This window comes from Toxorhynchites rutilus, chromosome 3 (genome assembly GCF_029784135.1).
Source record: "Toxorhynchites rutilus septentrionalis strain SRP chromosome 3, ASM2978413v1, whole genome shotgun sequence".
Lineage (NCBI taxonomy): Eukaryota > Metazoa > Arthropoda > Insecta > Diptera > Culicidae > Toxorhynchites > Toxorhynchites rutilus.
In genome coordinates, this window is record NC_073746.1 from 285,929,929 (window position 1) to 285,952,388 (window position 22,460).

The 22,460-nt window shown below is 38.8% G+C and overlaps 1 protein-coding gene across 11 annotated transcripts; it reads right to left on the bottom strand.

Annotated features, from left to right (window-relative positions):
* Nucleotides 1-41: 41 nt before the first annotated feature.
* Nucleotides 42-21,693, bottom strand: LOC129775283 (uncharacterized). Of its 11 annotated transcripts, none has more exons than XM_055779822.1 (3): nucleotides 21,519-21,693; nucleotides 2,199-2,424; nucleotides 42-1,892 (listed from the first exon to the last, which is right to left on the bottom strand). In XM_055779822.1, the coding sequence occupies exons 2-3, from the start codon at nucleotides 2,229-2,231 to the stop codon at nucleotides 453-455; spliced, it is 1,473 nt and encodes a 490-aa protein (XP_055635797.1). In that variant the 5' UTR covers nucleotides 2,232-2,424; nucleotides 21,519-21,693; the 3' UTR covers nucleotides 42-452. The 11 variants fall into 11 exon arrangements, with proteins under 11 accessions (XP_055635797.1, XP_055635800.1, XP_055635799.1 ...); XM_055779825.1 differs by having other exon boundaries at nucleotides 21,494-21,693; XM_055779824.1 differs by lacking the exon at nucleotides 21,519-21,693 and adding an exon at nucleotides 21,385-21,499.
* Nucleotides 21,694-22,460: the final 767 nt, after the last annotated feature.

Consider the following 22,460-nt stretch of genomic DNA (forward strand, 5'->3'; position numbering starts at 1 on the left):
GCCGCAATTGCTTCATTTTTGTTTATCAAACTTGACAGCTCTATACTTCATTAATAAACTTTATTGTTATACTGAACTGTTTTAGTTATATGTATAAATCTATAATAAATTATCTACAATACGAACTAGCGTTTTTATATTTTGTTTTGTTACCATTTAACTTCTTGTCTCACTAGCAATATTATTTCTTACTACGCTATTAACGTTCTTCCGGTCCGCTTGATGTGCTGAAAAGCTTCACCCGAGAGGTGCACTGGAAAACTTTCCCAGGCGGAAATCGTCAACAAAGTAAAACTAATAAAATAATAATAACTCAAAGCAGATGCTGTAATGATGCGGGTAGCAGCATATGGCAGCTTCAGTCGTGCCTTTGATTCTACCCATACCGCATCGACTAACCAGGGGTTTCCTAACAACACAAGAGGATCTTCTGTTCCATACCTCGCAAACACCTATTCTACTTCCTGCTTCTGCAAGTTGATGAGAGCCCCAACGATCACCATGATATCATCCAGCAGTTCTAGCGATTTTCCGTCTACACAGGCCGTGGGCGACAAAATTAGGTGACCCTGGAAGCTTTCCAGCACACTCTCGATGTAATTTTTCAGCTTGAACGTCCGACTTTTGCTGATCTTCTCCGACACAATTTCCTCGAAGTTGTCCTCGTCGTTGCTAGTAGTCAGCGTGCGCTCCAGGTCCGAATCGTCATCGGCACCGCCGATCGGTCTTCCTCCGTTATTGTTCTCGTGATCATGCTCGCTGCCCCCGTTGGTGAGGCGATCCTCGAAGTTGTGAAAATTCTTCCCCGCTATCAGATTTGTGTTGGTTTTGAACTTGGTCAGGAAGCCAGACTGTGCGAGGACCGCCTCGTCGTGCGTCTGGATGCCGAAGCCTCGCGACACGAAGCACACGCAGCCATCCAGGGTGGAAGCGATCAGATATTTCAGCTTGTGGCACTGATCAACCTCGCAGTATGAGGATTCCATTTGTGCCTGAGAAAGATATTTGACCGCATTCTGCCGCACTTTGATTACCAGATAATTTAGAATGAGGTGGATTTTGTTGAAGTGCTGCCGCAGGTTGATGGGAACGTTCAGCTTCATCGTGATATCGTCGGGCCAAACGATAAAATTCCGTAAACAGTCGGCTATTTTAGGCACACTCGTGCGGAACAGGATTTCCACTTCACTGTCCGTCAGTCCGAAAACGCTCGCTAACCGGGCGTTATGTTCGTTCAATTTGATTTTTCTCAACGTCAAGATAATATCCCGCTGATTCAGTTCGAAGCTCTGTGCCAGCGAGTTTACCAGAAAGATTCGATTCCGTCTTAAGCCTAGAAAGAGTGTGGGAAATTCATGTACCATCTGTAGCTTAACCTTGGTGGATGTGTTGGAGTTGTTAGGTTTGCCAACCAGTTTTCGTTTGGCCTTCTTCCGGCCCAGACTATCGTCCTGACCGTAGTCAGAGCTGTCTGTCATCAGTATAGTGGCGCCTCTCGCTTTCAGTGCACTGGCGTCTAACCGCTGGTTTGGATGCGTTGTAATCACATCCTCGTTAGCCGTTTGATCCATCTCTGTCTCCGATTCTGTGGCCGATGTGTCAATTTCCTGGTCCTGGTCCTGGTCCTGCTCCTCGTCCTCAGGAACAGACTCGATCCGAGGTCGCTTCGCCAGCGGTTGGTTCTGCTGCTGCTGCAGCTGGAACAGCTGCTGGAGTGTAATTTTCTTCTTCAAACTAATGGTTTGCGACTGCGATAACTGTAGCTGTTTTGATTGCTGTTGCCGTTGTTGCTGCTGTGGGAACGTAGACTCTTGCTCCGATGATGTACTGACGGATCGTACCTTCACTTTCTCTGGTGGACTGCTGTAGTTGTGAAATTTCATAATATCGGCCTAAAACGACAACGAATAAAAAGGTGATTAGTATCGAAAATAGCTTAAGTTTTCATCAGTGTGAAATCAGCTCATTGATTCGAGGGAGAACGTGGGATGCGAAAAGTTCTGTGCCAATTTTGAGGTCCGGAAGAGCGGCTTTTGTTAGTATTTGAAGAAAAACAAACAATGCGTTCATGACGTACGCACGTGTGTGTACGCACGAATGTGTGGTAATATATGGTAATGGGAGTTGTTCACAGGTGTTACACACAATATGCTAACGTGCTGGGGAAATAGTGTGTCAACCACAAACTTGCAATGCACCTTCTTCAAGTTGTCTTCAGCCTTCATCTGCATTGCAACTGTTGACTGGTGTCATCGGGATGATTTTCACACGAGTCAGAAATGATTATCGTTGAAATTAGCAGCGGAGAACGAGAAACAGTGGATCACGACGTGTTCATTGGAACTTCAACTCGCGACTATAACAAAGACTTCTCTCTCTCGTCACGCAACGTGTGATGATGCACCGTGTATGCAGCTGTGTTCACTGGAATCGAAAACAACAACACTGTCCCGTCATACCAATACTCACTGTTTTCGCTAGTCGACCTTATCAAACTGCGCGCTAAATTCGCTACACCTGTTAACCTTAACCTGCTCCGATAAAACGACTCTCGCCAACGCCAAAACAAGTACCGTATATGAGTAAATCTGTGAACGCAAACCTCGCTGACGCTGGTGGCATCAATTACAACAAACTGAAATCAACGATCAAAGATAGACACTGAACTTGCTGCTCTGTTCTCGTTTAAACACTGACACAGTCATGAGCGCCGATTCAAGACACGCTCTGCTTCGAGGCTTGATCCTTCTGTTTATGAAATCAGTGTGGGACGGAATGTATCTCTCGCAACAATCGTTGCGATTACGAAGCGTGGTTCTCTTTTACTAGGGAACAGATAATAAACCAATGGCGACTGGCATTGTTATCCGACGAAGCCCGCATGTGTCATTTGAATGGATAACATTGCGCTGCGTGTAGCGATAGGAGGGAGAGTGATAGAGAGAAGTGCTGTTATGCTCCTCGATTGTTTGAGTCATGTTTGAGTCGAGAGTCATGTGTTGGCTGATAGGCTGATAGCGTGTAATCGGAGTACAGTTGTTTGCTCTGCCAGAATGGCGGAAGTACTAGACTGGTTTCAAACAAGAAACATCGAATAGATTAGGCTTAACCGACTATCATCTCCAATTGGAATCAATTAACTGATTTTTTTTTAAATAATATTGATGGAATTATGTTCTTTCCAACAGTGAAGGAATGAGTCATTGGAATAAATGAATTGACTCCCCAGAACGAGTTTGCTAATGACTGGCACTTATCAAAGACAATTCCAGACAGTTAGCTTCTTATTCTTTTTGACGTAGGACTACGTCTTACATTAAAGGTGTCAAATCAGAAAACAGATCACGTTTTTATGGAATACAGTTTACGTTAATAACAATTTTTGCTGCGAACGGATTTTAACGATTTGCATACCAATCGAATCGGAAATTTTCTATGATTTGTTTGGTATGCTATACATTACAATCCCATAGTCTATATGAAAAATTTATGAAAATTGGAAGCATTCTAATTTCCCCATACATTTGTTCTGTCCATTTGTGTGCTTTCGTGAACAGAGCAATCAATAACGGGCAACTTATGCAGCCGCTAGAATAGAAACAACGGAGGGGAAGGAAGGAAGGTATTGAATTAGAGAGACTTTAAACTCTGAGAGTTCATTCGTCTCTAACGGAGGGGGAAAGCGAAAAGAGTATACTTGTGAAGTAAACTCCACATTTGCATATTAAGTAGCGGATCGGCTCTGTTCTGATTCAACAAGCTCCTAGTGTTGTTGACGTTTTTGACCTATAGTCGAGAAACGATTTTCATAAACGTTCATTCTCGCGATGTTTCATTTTTATCGATGCAACTGTGTACATCTCAATCAAAATCGATCTTTTTTTTTTATTAAATCGTTTATTTTTACAGGCTCAGTTACATAAGTTTAAAGGAGCCAAACTCCTATCTGTATAGTTACAAGTATACATAAACATTTTTTATTAATTCTAATGTTAATGAAGTAGAGAACCGATTACTCGCGGCTTGCTCGAGTTTAGAAGGGTGACATTTTGTTTCAGGAAAAGGATGGGATATAAGGATATGTTGACAATGTTCACACTCACATTCGCACTCACATTCATCATACTCAATTCTTAAGCCTATCTTATATCTAACATGTATTTACATTTCACCTTATTCTATTGTTAGTAAGAAGGGATTTGATTTCTCGCGAAGGAAAAGGAAAAGGAGAATATAAGGATATAAGGACAATCACACACGAAGATCGATAGCTTTTAGGAAGACATATATTTGGGACATGTAATCAAGGTCTAACCGATCCAACACATCTCTCACCGGCACATTGGGCTGCCTTCCTCTAGCCCGAAGAGAGTTTTCTAAATTCGATCTGGCAACAAGATACTCCTCGCACGACCAAACAACGTGTTCGATGTCGTGGTAACCTTGGCCACAAGCACAGATATTGCCATCGGCAAGATTAAAACGAAAGAGTAGCGCGTCTAACGAACAGTGATTGGACATGAGTCGAGAGAAGGTGCGAATAAAGTCCCGACTTAAGTCCAGACTTTTGAACCATGGTTTGAGGCTAACCTTAGGGATAATCGAGTGAAGCCACCGACCCATAAAAATCGATCTTTGTTATACCACAAATATAATATACCATTTTTTCGGACTCCGCTTATTATGACGTCGCTATGTCATTATAAACGGATTCCACTGTATTTAGAGAAGTATATTTTTACAATTAGTCAATTATGGATCAATTGTAGGGACATTTTACAATAATCGATTCATTCGAATAATTGTCTTGGATTATTCTATGAGGGGGTGGTACACTATGAACACCATAAAAAGTATATGATCGTGTGGTCTAACGTGTAGTCAATATAGGGGGCTGCTCCATATACCACGTGGACCGAAGAAAACATGATGTCACCACCCCACGGGTGTATGAATGGTATAAAGTAGTATTGAGTAATCTTGGATCGATATTTAGAAGATCTATCTTTTCCTTTCCTATTTATGATATTTTCGATTCATTGTACTCAAAAAAATAGTAAAAATCGATCTTTTCTTTTCGATCTTTCCGATCTTTTTGATTGTAGAATTTTTTTTGCAAATTTGTTTTTCAGTGGACATTGATTTTAATCTCACAAAAAACCACCTGACAGATTTCATAAACATGAATCCCTTTCAATGTTGTCAAATTAGTGGTCGCAAATTTAGGAGGAACAGTTCAAAATCAGAAAATCAAAAACAGACAAAATCAGTCAAGTTTGAGAGAAGTTAGCCCGTAAATTCGATATCTCTCACGAGACCGTTCGTCATATTTTGGGTATGAGAAAAGTCGCAGCACGACTAGTGCAAAAAAAGCTCAATTTTCTTCGAAAATTTAATCGCAATGAAGTACCTGAAGACATGCTTGAACGATCAAATTCTGATCCCACGATTTATATAATAGAGCCGATTATATTTTCTCGCTCGACTACAAGAGCGCTTGCAGCTTACTTGTAACGTCACCAGGGCTCGGCATAGTCTTAGTCAACTGAGGATAGTCAACTGACTGTCTGACTGACTATATCCGTATTCAGTCGGAAATGACTTTTGGCTTCTTCACGCAGTTTCTCCGCCAAAACGACTGAACAGTCAGTCGGGCGTTTAGTCGCTATCTCCCTCTACCGACTCGACTATATCATTTCATTCTTCTCAGTCAAATTGTCTTCATTGCATTTTGAAGTGACTTCCCCCAAAACGAATTCGCCCCTCTCTCTCCCATGTATATCGTATGCAGGCAGTTCAACGTGGCTTGACATACGCTACAAGTGAGCTAGATTGTTTTGTATTATACACAAAAATTACTCACACGTATAAAATAGCGTGCAGTGTGTGTGCGCTATTTTGTACGCTATTTACTAATACTAACGCGGGGGCCTTTATAGCATACTTGATAAATGTCTAAGTTCGTTGGTTTGAGTTCACGATGGGTAGACAATAAACCGTCTATTGATGGGGTAATTACTTTTTTGCATCAGAAATCAAGTTTTCGTTCCTCTTTATATGGACGTCAAATAAGATTGCGTACGCGGGTAACAATTTCGTTCCTAATGGCGGGTTTACACTTGGGAGATCTATAGCTATAGATGGATTTATTCACCTGAAAATAGGTGTAAACGGGTGAGAATAAATATGATACACTTATTCGAGGTATATATAACTTGAATAAATTCAGCATATGGAAACGCTTGTGAATTTCTCACTGGTGAAAAATCATTAAAGTGAAAAATCATTGCAGTTCTACTTCAGGTGAATAAATTCACCGAAAATATGAATATATTCATTATAGAAGTTCACGCTAGTGTAAACGGTTGATGCGATTTCTATAAATCTCATCATATTTCTTCACATGAATATATCACTAGTCTAAACCCACCCTAAGGGGGTAGAAATGTGGATTGAAGTCAGTTGATTGAAGAGGCAGATTTGTATTCATTAGTCGAGTCAATTAGTATAACCACTGACTGGACTAGTTCATCAGTCACCTTCGCTAGTCAACGCTAGTCAATTCATTTTTTGTTGACGACGACTGTCGAAACAGTTCTAGTCGAAGCGATGCTACTCAGAGAGTAGAGTTGGTCTTCATTTTTCACCTTCGAAGATTTCGGGCCCTGAACGTCACTGACGATTTTGTGTTTCATTCTGTAGTTCGTTCAAGCGAAACACAATGCGGTTTGAACAAATGCATGCGAACACAAGAGCGCCCGCAGCTAGTTTGATCGTCAGTGATAATAATGTGTTGAAATATAGAGGCTTTTCAGTTCAGTCGCATCTAGTCTTGAAAAAGGCCAATTCAGGGAAAAATGTTACTCTTGAACAAAACCTTGAAAAAGACCGTAGAATGCTGACTGACGATTTCGTTACGGTGCCCGATTTTATAGTCCGTGTCAAAAAAAAAGCCTAGCGGTCTGCATAAGTGTATGGAATATTAGTATCTCTCATTTCAACGCCAATTTAACAAATTAACTATTGAGAAATTTATCAACGCCCTACATTTTTTTGTCAACCCCAAAACACTAGCCTCTGCAAAAAGCAGTGTATTTGTGTTTTTCAAACTCTATAAACAAGTGGCTCTGTTCTCATATTTTTAGCGTTACGTAATTTATTGTCTAACAAAAAAAAAAAAAAAATATATATATATATATATATATATATATATATATATATATATATATATATATATATATATATATATATATATATATATGTATCAGGGGATCCGAGACACACCCGCATTATTGATGTAGAACTACGCACCGCGAGGTGTGACATCGTTCATTCACAACACCCTATCGTGTCACCGAATCGATTTTGCTCTCGGATTACGCCTTGGGTGAAACCGAAAAATCGTAAAAAAAAATGACGAATCGTAATTTATATAACGCATGTCCAATAAATCTTAGAGGAATCCCGATTTGATTGGCAGGCACACGTGATTTATTTCGAAGGCTACAGTTTTATCAACTATAAACTCAAGAAACATGTATTTTATGTGGACATTTCAATGACAACTGCGACACAGATAAATATGCCTTTTTTGGAACATGTTTTTCCAGTATTTACAGATTCAACTACGCGATGGTTCGGCGATTTGGCAATTTTATTGTGGAAGGTCGTGTAGCAATTTAATTTAAAAATGCCTCAACCCATCGTACAGTTCATATAATAAAAAAGTAGAGCTGCGATTGACCACGGAATAGAGTATAAGCGGAGAACGCAATAAAAGACTGAAATGAGGTGCAAACTCCAAAAAAGATAATTTAGAATAAAATGCATGAACTTGATGTCGTATACATCAGTGATCAGACTATGTGAGCGCCACAACCGAAACAAGAAAGCCAGATCCTACCACTCATCGACGAATTTCCGAAAGAAATTACGGTGTGCAACAAACCCGTCAGTAATATCCAAAAGTTATAAAACGTGTGTTCTTTCCTTGTTGTTGGCGCTTGTATTAAAATTGTATTCTTTGACAAAATATTTTTTTATTTGTGCTACTCAAGTTTCGATTTAAAAATGAAATCGCACAAATGTGGAAACGCACGACGAACAATCGCACTACACATCTTTGGTTGCACAGTAAAACCTATTTTTGTGCGGTTTTTTTGGGCGAATTTTTTTTGTGTGGTGTATGAAAAGAAGCATATTTGACGAAGTTATCGTCCATTTACTTTTTTTCGATGGTTTATATGCATTTCAGTGCGAAAAAAGCAAATTTGCGTCTCAATTATCCACATCTGAAATCCTTCCCCTCCTCTCATCAAATGTTCTAAGTTTTTTAAAGTTTTTGCATGACATGATTTCTAACAGCAACACGTTTTGACGTGCAACTAGAAGCACGAAACACCACGCGCAACCGAAAAGGCAAAGTGTCCCATCGCAAAGCAGGGAAACAAAAGCAAATTGAACGGTGAATGGCGTGGATTTGAGTTATTTTCTTGGGGGAAACTTTTTTTATGCGGTCTCTATCTATCGCACAAAAAGTTTTTTTCAAAATGTATACCGAACATGATTTTATAAAGCTGCTGGTGAAGTTTTGCACTTTTGCGACTTTTTTTGTGCGGTTGCTATCTCCCGCACAAAAAAAAAGTCGCATAAAAAAATTGGGCAAAACTTCACCAGCAGCTTTATAAAATCGTGTTCGGTATACATTTTGAAAAAAACTTTTTTTTTTATCCTTCTTTCAATCATCCGAAAAAATAATCAAGTTAACTCTGCCATGCAGATCAACCAAATGGGTTGATTGATTTAGAAACAAATCGAAGTTTAATCTAAAACTTAAAACGTTAAAGTTCTGTAAATAACCTACTTGCACACGAAGAGCAAGGAAGAAAGAGTAAGTAAATCGGTATTGGAAAAATTAAATGGACGCATACACCAGGACCTGCTTCCCCCAACTAAAATTTGTTGAGTAAGTTGCCGAAAATTATACTTAAAAATATTTTCAACAGTTACACGTAGATCTGATCCAATTTATTGATTTTATTTTTGCGGCCGGTAGACTTTGTACCATTACAGGTTATTATTCACAACTCATAACGCTTTCGTTGACATGCAAGTTCACAAGTTGTGCACCAAAGTTCAAAATGGATTAAAACAACAAAGTTTATACCGCTTACGTCTGACCAGTACAGAGAAACGATTTACGAAGGACAATGAAATGTCCTCTTGTAAATGAGGGGAGCATTGCTGTACTTGTTATGTACTTTTTATCTTAAATTTCAGGCTTATACTAGAGTCTTCTCTTGTATAAGCGACTACTTCTGTTCAAATAATAGTGAGATTATAACACAAATGAGATACTTGGAAATGGAATTTGAAAAGCACCCCTCTTTCATCAGTCCATATTACTTTTAATTTTCATAAAACAGCAATAATAATGGGACGTTGAAGGTCGATAACGCCCTGGGTGCGAACAGAGCTGAAGTACCAACTTGCCCACCATTGAATTTCTAGAGAGAAATAATGAGCGAATCATCGTTCGCAACAATCGCATGCATAATTGCTTTCCAATGTACGTTTCTTCCTCCATACAATGTATATCGATAGCTCCCTGCATCAATTTAAAATCCAGCGCTATATAATAGGACAAATGGCGGAGTTCATTCATAACAAATAAAGAACTCATGAGCCTAAAATGGGGTCCCACCATGCGTATGTGAAACGATACAATATAAAGCACAAGACCCGCATCAGAAAATAAGTCAATAAGTGCTTTTACTATTATTTCAATTCGGAAGAAGAGAATGGGCGAGGCAAGGACACTAAATAAAATGAGAACACTGTGGAAAGAAAGAGCTTGGAATCTGAGTAGAGGAAATAGACCAATTCGAAAAGTTTATGCAACCATGCGAATCATGCCATAGTTATATATTAGTTTAAGTACTTCCCCGCGGCTGAAATGACTATAGTTCTCGAAAAGTATAGTACACAGTGTATGTTAGCATACGATTCGGCCTAATCAGTTACAAACGATTGTGGATCGATTGAAAATTTGCATCCGAGTTACTCCGATATTGTAGAATATGTGAGTTTGATTATCAAGTCAGCAAATCGCGCTGTGTAAAAAGGCTCTATATCTTAAGTTATTGAAAATTTGCATCCGAGTTACTCCTATATTGTAGAATATGTGAGTTTGATTATCAAGTCAGCAAATCGCGCTGTGTAAAAAGGCTCTATATCTTAAGTTATATATATACCTCGAATAAGTGTATCATATATAATCTCACCCGTTTACATCTATTAATCGCGTGAATAAATCCATCTATAGCTATAGATCTCCCTAATGTAAACCCGCCATTATTCAGAAGACAATCGATTCTACTAATACATTATGGAATCATTTTAACCCTCCTATTAGAGGTGGGCAAAACGGTTCATTTCAGTGAGCGGCTTAAAGCCGCTCGTTCATTTAAACAAACCGGCTCATTTGAGCGGCTCTTTTTTGAATCGCGGATCTTTTTTGAGCCGAGACTCTTTTGAACCGCGACACTTTTTTGAGCCGGCTCTTTTTTGAACCGCGGCTTTTTTGAGCCGAGACTCCTTGAACCGCGGTTTTTCGAGCCGAGACTCTTTCGAATAGCGGCTCTTTTTCGAACCGCGGTTCATTTGTGAAGAACCGTGGATCGTACGCTCGTTCTGGCGAACCGGCTCAAATGAGCGGCTCGTGAGCGCTCACCCATCTCTACCTCCTATACTCTCGCATACGGTCTGACAGACCGAGAATCAATGAGGTGGCTGAATTAAATGACTGTGAAAACTAAATGAAGTTAAAGAAAAAATATTTCCTGTAGTTTTTTCATTCAATTATACCTTTTTCTTCAAATAAATACCATTATCGTCTAAAAAACACAATAGCAATATTACAGAGACACGCACAGTCTGTGAGTATACGAGCTACGATTTTGATATTTTTTAACGCTAAAACATGGTCATAATATAGTCCTGGGATTGAATTGTTCGCTTAGTAAGCGCACGTGTATTTGGTCATGAAGATCACCATAAAAATACTGTACAAATTGTAATTTCATTCCTTCAGAACGTCTTTTTCCAATCAGTTGTTTAGTTTAACTTAGAGATTCTCTTGTTGCTTAATCAATTGACGAATGCGTTTGGTTCTCCTGCACTGCGCTTATCAAAGATGCGCTCCAAAACAGTTCATCGTAAAATCCTACTATTTTAGTATATCGGCACATTTGTGGTATTTTAAAACAGTTCATTACAGGAACACCTGTTTTGTGCGATTTTTTTGTTCGGTTTTCTGTTCTTGTGCTTGTGTGTTTTTGGGCGATTTTTTTGTGCGGTATATGAAAAGAAGTATATAGAAGTATATGATCCGCACCGCGGATCATCCGCTCGCGGATAATCGTGGTTCCACCGTATTTAAATCACCCTATGACAATAAATGAAAAAAATTTTACTTATTCCGCATGAATAAAAGTTTATTTTACTGAATCCGCATGAATAAAAGTTTATTTAACTAATTTCATTTTAACGCATGTTCGAATTTCGAACACAGTTTTTATTTTGTCAAACATCTTTCAACTGATTGTTTAGGTTTGGTTTCAAAACGTCACTTTGTTTGCCCGTGTTGTGATTAGAATTGGGCGATCTTTTGGAAAAGATCGATCTTGACGGATCGATTTTCAAAACGGCATAGGGATCGATTCACTGATTAAATCGGTAGCAAAGAATCGATCTGAATCAATCTTTTGAAAATCGAAAGCCTTCTTTCCAATTTATTTACTTGTTCTATATAAATGTTGTCTTTTCTTCTAACATAGAATAAACATTTCACATTTCTACTCAAATATCAAATGCATTTTATTTTGATTCTCAGCATGAGGGTCACAAAAAAATTTGAAGGCTTAGAAAAATTGTATTTTCCAGGGAAATCATCTTGTACTGTCATGGAATTATTTATTTAAATAAATTAATTGACAATAATCCAACTGCGCCATACTTCTGGTATTTGGTAGTCTTGAATTTGGAAATCTTGGTAGTAGTCCCAATCCTAGAAACGCTGTTTTGTAATGACCAAACTTACAAAACGGCTTCTCCTAAATTTGCGACCACTAATTTAACAACATTGAAAGGGCTCCAATGTTTATGAAATTTGTTATCAGGTTATTTTTGGTGAGAATCAATTCAATGTTCACTGAAAAACAAATTTACAAAAAATTTCCTACGATCAAAAAGATCGAAAAGAAAAAATCGATTTTCACGATTTTTCGGGGTATAAAGAAGCGATCCAAAAAAATCGGAAATTGGAGACAAAAAGATCGATCTTCTAAAGATCGATCCAAGATCGCCCAATCCTAGTTGTGATCCTTTCGTTTTTTTGGACAGAGAGTGTATTTACGATGATTTTTGAGATACATGAAGAATATATTCTGATAAACAATGGTGAGTTGAGATTTTAATGGTTACTAAAAATACTAATTTGTAATCTTAAATTTACAGTCAGAGTGTCTGTCGAGAAATCGATTAGCAGCGGCAAAAGGTAGCCAGGTAGCCAATTCTCAGCCACCGAAAGGTAGTGATAGCGGCAGAAAGAAGAAGAAACTATCCGAGCAAGAAATGGAAGCAGTGTTTGTGGATGTGCTGGAAGAAATGGGAAAAGTTTCGCTTTCCAAATCCTAAACACCACCTGAACGGGAAAAAGGCAGCGTTGGAGGCGATGCAACAGCAATTACTCATTCGTAATGGACTGGAATTCTCTGTCGACCAATTCCTGGAGAAAATAAATCATTTAAATCATTCTTGTTCTTGTTAAAAAAAATTATAGGAGGTTGTGTCCAAGATACGACCGCATTGTTGACGTAGAACTACGCTGTTATTTTATATAAGTCGCTTGTTTATACCTTCGGATATTATTCTATAATGCTGTGAAATTTTCGAAACAACTGCTTAGTAGAATAATCTTTGAAATGGTTTTTCATTGTAGAATCAGTTGACGATAATTGATTGATGGTTCATTCTTGCCCTCGCAAAACAATACACTAGCTGATCGTATGTCGCAATTTATTTCATGTCAATGCATTGAAAATTTACCTCGAATGCTATTCCGGTGGCCTTTTTCGCAATTGACATAGACACGACTACAGTCGATTATATACATGTTACACCAGCACCATTATTCCTCATCTCATAACTACATCAATATATCTTTTGCACCGAATGGAAACAACAACAATGACAACAATTGCAAGTATCAAATATCATGCTACATGTTATTTAGTATTGCCTCAAAGCAATCGCACCTCTAGGCATTGTTCGTACAACGTAAACCAAGCGCCAAACAAGCGTTCGCCATAGCATGCATACAGAACCATACATTGGGGGCTTGTAGCTACTAGGAATACAAATACTTCTCATCATTTTGCGCTATTCTCAAAAGAAACGCTTTTGTTAATATTACTGGCTTGAAAAAAAGATGCATTACTTTCTCATGCTCGAGAGAAGCGCAGCTGTCACCCTTAGTGGAGGAATTTTTGCTACTGGTAAGCGAAATCTAATCACATCCAAAACTCCAGAACGACATTTACTTTTTTGGTGACTAAACAAGCGAAATAAACTCTTTTTGTTAATATCAACAACCTCGAAAACAGTAGCAATGCTTCATTATGATCAATGTTAGCGCAAATGCAATCCTAGTTGAAGGCAGTTTTGCGACTGGCACGCGGACCTAAATAACTTATAACATTCCAGTAAGACATTCAAGATGCTTGGTATTCCCCAAATATTTTTTTGGAGCATAACCTTAACGCCTGCTTCGCCATAACGTTAGTTTAATGCATTGATGTATTCTCAAAGGCACCAAAGAAGCCGTTTACATTTTCGACCGACGCGCCGAAATCGCCTATTTTGCTGTTGTTCGATACGGTGTCACACTCGCGAAGGCTCGGTTCAGTGCGAGCGCTTTTCACTACACCAACATCGCGTGCATCATTGGATGACGCTTGCCTCGAAATTTCCCCTGGCAATGCGTTCGTTATTTGCAGGGCTAGAGCCTGCCTCCCTCTTCTTCTTGCTCATCACACACTACGCGAAACGTCCAATTTATGACGTGGGAAGAAAAACACACGATACGAATAACGAATAATGCACAGAAAAAGCAAACGATGATATCCTAGTTGGATTACAACTGGTGGGGTCCAATCTTAGATCGAAGCGCAGCGAAAGCAAAGTGAACTGGATTGCTCAACAGTCTGATGCCGAATGAAAGTTTGCCGAGATCCACTGTTTATACTCAAGGCAAATATTCCCCTTCATTCTTCTACTTTTTTTTTGTTCACGGCGACTTCAAATCCTACGATTTCCCCTTGGTTGGTCGTCGATAAGTTGCTCGCTATTGACAGCTTTGTTCGGGAAAGCACACAAATGGACAGAACAAATGTATGGAAAAATGGAAACGCCTAAAGTTTTCATGAATTTTAACCATTTACAAACCAGGGGATCCTAGTGTATAGCATATTAAACAAATCTTAGGGAATTTCCGATTCGTTTAGTATGTAAATCGCTAAAATCCCTTCACGGCAAAAATAGTTATTACGTTAACTTTATTTCATAAAAACGTTACCTGTTTTCTGATTTGGCACCCTTAATGAAAGACGTAGTTCTACGTCAAAAAACATTTTCGCGACTAAACCTATACAACTGATTAAAATTGTCGTCATCCCCCTCTCTGTGTAGTTTGTGGACTCTGTAATTCGATTCTTCGCAAATTCGGGGCCAATGCCACAAAGTAGTGGTAACGGAATGTTTGACTCGTCGCAAGCATTAAACGGATCGAACATCAAAACAAATGAAATTGTTTTCAAACCCAAAGTATGCACACTTGGTAATTACGAAGAAAATGCTTGATAAATTCTGTTTTATTCATACGAAATCAGCTAAACTTTCATTTTCGAAAAGTAAATACGTTATTACTTTTATTCATATGGCCATATGAATATTGATCAAATGTGGAAAATGGAATCCAAAAACGAAAATCATACATGATTCCGCGAGTGGATGTAATTTTTGCGACTTCGATATTATGTATTTTGAGTGGATTAATTTCAAAATTATTAATTTTCAAAATTCAATTCACTGATGGTTATATTTCGGTTTACGAATTAACAGAAAAGCGATATTAGGTATGCACGGAAAAGTAAATTCATTCGTGAGTGGAAAATTTGAGTTATTGAAATAAATGTACTGGTGGGGTTGAAATAGACAGTGAAATGTTGAGATCACATCCAATGCATGATAGAAAATGATGGGAAGGGTATTCAAATCTTTTTTTTTCTATCGCTTTCGCTGTTTGGTCTATTTCAGTCACTGGACAGACAAACGATGAGAAAGAGAGCGAATTTAATCCTCTCGCAAGCGATAGACGCTTTATATATTACAGACTTGTCCATGTTTCCCCCACTACAGGTCCACATTACCCGCATCAAAAGAAATAAGGGAAAAAATAATATTTTTGAAGATTTATTCTTTAAATTTCAGCGAAACATTCAGCTGATTATTTCGAAAAACATATATTGAATTATAAGCAACTGCATGTAAGTTTTGGGTATTACATGGGTTCCCAAGAATACAATCAAAGTTCATCCTAACATGTCCGAAAAGTTTAAACTTTTTCTAAACGAGTTTCAATGTTTAGTGAACCTGTTCACGAATTAATACGGAGCCACTATGAATAATAGATAACGCTACTCGATATGAACAAATAAAAATAGCGTGGAGAGATCAGTACGACGCCCATATCTACATTTAATACGACTGCAAAGGGTTAACAGCAGATAAATTTGGCCTAATGATATAGTCCGAGAGCATTTTATAGCCTCACAAACCTACCGTATTGGTTACATTCGATACATTCGAATCTTCAATATTCATACACAGTTCACATCATTCGACATTATCCCATAAGTGAAAATGCGGATAGGATGAACAGACAGTGAAAACAGTTCAAAGGAAAATGCGGCGGTGATCGATTCATGATTATTTACTCCAAAGCACCTCTCGAAATTGTTCACTTCCGGCAAACGTGGGTTTCCAAATCGCACTATTTATCTACTTCGTTTGTTTTGTTTTCATGCACCAATCCTACACCAGCCGCCCGACAGTATGCAGAGAAACCACTTTAAATATTACCAAACACAGTATCTTTTCACACACCTTTGCATAGAATCTTCACTTTTCGTAACTCTATCCATCCAGCTTCTCTCACATGTTTCAATTACACGTTATTAGCACCTTTTTCAGCGTTCAATTGTTTTTCCACACTATCCTTTATCAATCTTATCACCTAATTCCACTATGTCTGCCAACGGCAGAGCCCAACTGCTTACAACCGTAGGGGTAACGCTTCAGCGATCAGTGAGAAAGGAGCGTAAAAAAGCCAGCAACGTGTATTATTTTATCGCTTCAGAGAGCCATGTTCTTTTACGGTTCGCTCCAGCTCCAGTAGTGTAGATTTTTCGGATTCTGACCTCCCTGAATGCCTACTTGCACACACTTCCCAACAACGACGGCGACTACTGCAATAGTGAATCGTCTTTTCATTCTCTTCTCTCTGTCTGTCCTTCGCCTTGAAGCTTATGCTCCGGTGTCCTTTTGCTAGTGTGCGTGTGCTATTCATTAAAGAGTCATTTCTCGGTATGCTTTGTGAAGTGCTGCCAGAATATGTGCTCGTTAAAAAGTTTCAAAAAACAAGAAGTGGGTTCTATGATCACTCCAAACGCAGAATAGAAACTGACGGCGCCATTTCACGAAACGCAATAAAGTCTATATAACCTTGCATAACATTCATTTCGTTTTTATCGTGATGACTGTTCCATGCGAAAGCAGAACAGAAACTGATGCTATTGGATCACGGGAACACCAAGCCGAATGCGTAAATGGGTGCGAATATTCCTTCGTTCGGACGCATTCACACGCAAACAATTTTTCGCGACTGTTCCATGCAAAAGCAGAACAGAAACTGATGCGAGTGGAAGTACTCACGCCTTGCGTGTGTCCGCTATGGTTTCCCAAACACTAATGTAAGCGAGCAAAACAAATCACATCTGGCATGTATTCACTATGACGGTTTCTCCAGGTGCCTAGATTTTGCGACCGTGTTCGGGAACACATTGCGATCACCAACCATCATCAATGAGCTAGAATGTTATGTTTTCAATAGCTTGCAATTTTTAAGCTCTTGAAACGATTTTTTGGGTCAATAAGTGACAATCATATAATTCGTTGACATTTTCTCTTTCGGATGAAGTGATTATTATACCACTCCATTCAGCCGGTAAAGAGGTATCAACGTTCCTAACCTTGCAGTCCAGCATCACTCTCTCGTTTTCGAAACTTTGAACCTACACCCCGGTACAGAAATGAAAGACGTAGTTCTACGTCAAAAAGTGCACAATTTGAAGAAATTATACTAGCTGGAGATTACAAACAACGAATGCCGAAACAAAACTGAAAAGCTTGTCAACTGAATGCAGGTCGTTTTGTATTATTGTCATGTAGAAGATGATCTATTATTATGTTTGTAGTACAATAAATTTTTCTGCATTACAACGCTAATCCACATGTTCATGAATCTGACAAGAATATACAACTCTATAGAAGTGAACTGAAGGATTCCAAACATTGCTTTTGACGTAGGACTACGTTTTACAGGACTATATGGTTGGTGAAATGAAAAAATAAAGATTTCGAATACTTATAACTCAAGCATTTCTCGATATATCGCAAAGATATTTGCAAGTACAGGAAAGTATATCCTTCTATATCCTCTTGATCGAAAATGGGTAACAGAACAGATGCTGGAGTGTATGGTCCCAGAATAAAAATTTCTGTAGCTATGGCGAACTGGTCAACCGTTTTCCAGGCAGTAGTGGCTGCAATGATAGAATGCATAAATGTCTGTCTCAGAAGAAATTATATACATGCTAACATTTGCATCTTCTCAAACAGTCAAGCGGCACTTAAAACCCTTAATGCTATTAAAATGCTATTAAAAAATTGTCTGGGAATGCATCTGCCTTTTACGGCAACTAAGTCAGATAAGTTCGGTACAACTGTACTGGATTCCTGGCCCTGGCGGTATAGAGGGAAATGAACATGCAGATGAACTCGCAAGACTCGGCTCAAGTTGACTTCTGTGAAATTTCTAATTTTGTGTTGAAAGGTGGAAAGTGCCGGAAAGTGAAGATTGCTTGCATGCTTGCTTCTTGAGCTTGAGCTTGGGTAGACTGTAGAATTCGTAGTTGCTCTCCGTGATTGACCTGAACCAACCAAATTGCACAAAGAACACACAGAATGACGCTTGGGACTAGCAAATCATTCTCGTTGTACAATTTTCGGTGATTCTGAAGATTGATTGCATGTTTGCTTCTTTGTTTTTAAGAGGCTTTAAAATTTTCGGTTCATTCGAATCTAGGGAAGTGACGGCAAACTGAATGGCTGTAAAACTTAACCAGTCAAAAATATTTATCGCGCCGAGTATTAGAACTACTTAACAATTGCTGAGTTTTAATAAGAAAGACTTCAGCACATTCACTGGCCTCACAACAGAACACTGTTCGAGTACATACCATCTCAAAAACATAAGTTTAGTGCAAGATGATATTTGTCGCTTTTGTAATGCCGAAAGTAAAACCACGGAACATTTGCTCTGCATTTGTGAAACTCTAACAAGACGCAGACTTCAATAACTTGATAAGACTATTCTGGAGCCCAAGAAAGTTTTTCCTCAACAAGGAGAAGAAAAAACTCTCTAATCGAATGTTTTAAAATCACCATCAGCAGGCGATGCTCTTTCAGGTTTCATATATACACAGAAGGAATACTTGGAAAGGTGAGCTACCAAGATCTCAAGACAGCAATATGAAAGAGGAATCCCGCTGCCTGCACTCTCGAAGAACGTGAGTGCAAGCCAGATAAGAATAACTGTTGATTAGAAGTTTTTCAGACTCTCTAAAACTTGCGAACAACTGAGATCTTATGACCAGGTCCAACATTTGCGAAGACGAAACATGAAAATAGACGATCCTCTCAATCGCTTCGCTTCAAGCAGGACCATAAATGTCCTCCTCTCTCTAGCTACTGAGTCACAACGAACGCATTCACCGTCAACATGACCAGTTCATCAGCTATCCTCGTTCTTAACGCTCGCCAATTCATTTCTAGTTGAAGCAAATAGTTGTTCTGATTGACGTGGCGAATGATCACAAATCTGCATCTCCATTCAATTCAATTTCAACATGCTTTGAAGTTCCTTTAACGGTGACAAATAAATTGAACGCGGACCATCGTAAATTAGATAGCAACGAGAGCGCCAGAATGACTTTTGCTTTATGTTGGCAGAAAAACTGCTGGAAGGAGCAAATTCATTTCCAATTAAATGAGAAGCCCGATGGCTCCACCCATTAAGATCCTCAATTGAATATGACTTTGCCGAGCTCAGATCAGGGCTATAACAAACGAGTATCTAACAAGGCAAAAATCACAGTTTATCTAGAGGCGAATGAACTGAAAAGTTTAAACCCTGTTAAAGCCAAACAGAAGTAGTTTATGCGATATGAGTTTGCGATAAAATATGCCCTTGCTGCGGCAAACCGTCAGATGTTCAGCTTCTGTGCGGATTGGTAATGCTCAAATCATTTGACTTGGAGTGCAAACCGGTACGAGGGAGAAGAAACCCATTAACAACCTATCCTCCCCTCCTTGCACCAACCAAAATTGCATCGGATATGAAATATGTCGGGCCTGATTACGAACGCCACTTCACGGTGGAAACAAAATGAAATGTATATAAACTTGAATACAATTCGTTTCGTTTTCACTGTGAAGTGACGTTCGTGATCAGTCCCGTCATTTGCGTTTTTTTTCAAACTTGCTCCAGTTAGCCATAGCTTTTCTTGAGAAAGTTGGCTTTTTTCAAGAGTTGTCACAAGTCGCCCAAAAATTTGTAGTAGTGTACATTCTCTAAAATCATATTTGTTAGCAACCTACAGCGTTATCATAGCTCAAATAATAGTCGTTTTGAAGGCAACCAAACAAAGACGTTGTTCAGCACTCAGTTTAAATTCAATAGAATGATTGGTCAAAGATGCGCCCTTTTTATTGTCACGGTATTTATGTCATCGTTGGAAAAATACAAAAAAAATAAGATGCCATATCTATTTTAGAAATGTAACACTGGCAGCACTGGAGACTAACACCAGAATTGGAAACATACCTAACCGTGTTTGTTGTGCTGAGTCGATTATACGCATCTAACAAAACTTGCCGTCAGGTTCCGTCTCTCCACGTCTCTTATAGAACCTGACGAATTTGTTGACCAGACTTCGTACGGGCTTCATGACGGTATTAGTAGTAGGCTGAAACTAGCGTGTTTTTCCCGGTTGGAACCCGTGACTGTCGTGTTCCGGATACATAAACATCCAACCAAGACTCCATGAGTATTGTGTCGATTTTCTCCACAAAAGGGGAAAACATCAAGACTTTATAATGAATTGGTCATGAATCAATGTCCCAGTTGCTAAAATGTTATAATTTTCCAAATTTTCTTGTGAGACATAACTTGTCACATTCGCTGATAATTGATATTGGTTCTGCATTAGCGAACATAAAGATGAAATTTATGCCCAAATATTTTGATTCCAATTATCAACCACCTTTGAAGAAGAAAATGCCACTTGAGTTGATTTAACATTTATAATGAAGCAACCAATCACCGATTGCAAATCCTCTCATAAATTATTGTATTTCGTTTACTCTATCAGCCGGAACATGAATAAAAGGACTCGTGTTATATGCGCTTAACTATCTTCACCCACACACTTCCATTCTTTGTTTTTGAGATGCTTTAAAGTTTGCAGTTCATTCGCCTCTAGGCCACACACATTCCTACAACACAAACAACTGTTCTTCGAACCATGAAAAGGGCAACATGCCGTTTTCGTGCAGTTTGTTTTGGTTTACACTTTTTCTTATCATTACTTCGTTCGATTAACAAGTACGCATCGAAATTGAACTGTTAAAAGTCAGTATCACATGAACCATAACTGTGATAAAGCAGGAAATTTGTATCAAACTTGCTACGATTCTATAACATAAAATCATTCTGAAAACTTCTAAAACAATTTATTCTATGAATTATGGCCGCTACTGTGAACCAACGAAGTTTACACGTTACATGAACAATCTATCTTCTTCGTGTTCTTTCTTTGCGCTCTCAGACCGCCACCAATACAACGAAAGAAACCTATTGCCATTCTCAGTGGGCTGCTGGCGAGAGCGCATCACCGCGATTTGGAAATTTGAAAAAAGCTCAACCTGCTGGCATCGATGCAAAATCAGGAAAAAAAATTAACATTTGGCACAAAACCCGTCCATCCTGCTCTAGAAATCATCACCGTAATCGATAATCTCTGTAAAAACGCACTTTCGAATCCACAGATCGATCTCACCTCTTCGAGGTGGGCTATTCCGACACGCACGGGACGTCGCGGATCGCCGTAGAAATTACCACCGAGTTAAGTATTTTTTTCCTTTGCTTCACTACGCTTTTCCTTCACGACAAGAATACCTCTTCGCGCGTACACGACCACTCACTCTCGAGACAACTTTTGGTTTGTGCGCTTTCGTTGCTTGGCTCGTTCAATTCGCCCTATCTCGGTAGGCAAGTTCTCGCAAGTGAGAGAAAAGCAGAATACACGCACACATAGTTTATAGCAGGGCGCCTAGAAGTATATCCTAAGGTGGGCCAATTTGTAAAAACCACTCTGCAGCCATATTGGAAGTCCACTGTGTTTTGTTTGTAAACAAAACACAATACGCTTGAGCCAAAGCTCGCTCATGATCAGTTTGTCTCTATCACGCTTCAAGCAAATAATTCCCCTTCTGCTTTCTCCCGTACTGTTTTCATATACCGTTCCCCTAACCAATTAGTGACGAAACGGCTTCACCTAGTACTTTAGATCAGCCTTGGTTTACAGCTGCCTGCTACACTCTGAGAAATAATTAGTAAATATGATTAATTATGTGATGCATATTTCGGTATTTAGGGTGCTCGTACACTGTTTGACCGAAGCCAAATATTTCTCGTTTTTGTAATATATTCAGTGATTGAATGAAAAAAATCAAAACGTGGTATGAGCATCAGCTGTGAAAAAAAAATTTTAGATGATGAAAATGGAATAAATTGAATAATTAAACAATTATACGAACGAAAAATGTGTGTACGCTTAAAATACAACATAAAAATATGATTTCTGAATATATCTCATTATTTCAGTTTTGAACACACTCTGTAAAAAGCCACTTTTATTTCTGAAAATATCATCTGTTGGTCGTGATATTGTATCTAGAATTTACAAGGTAATGAAACATGAGCATCAATTAGTTTCTAG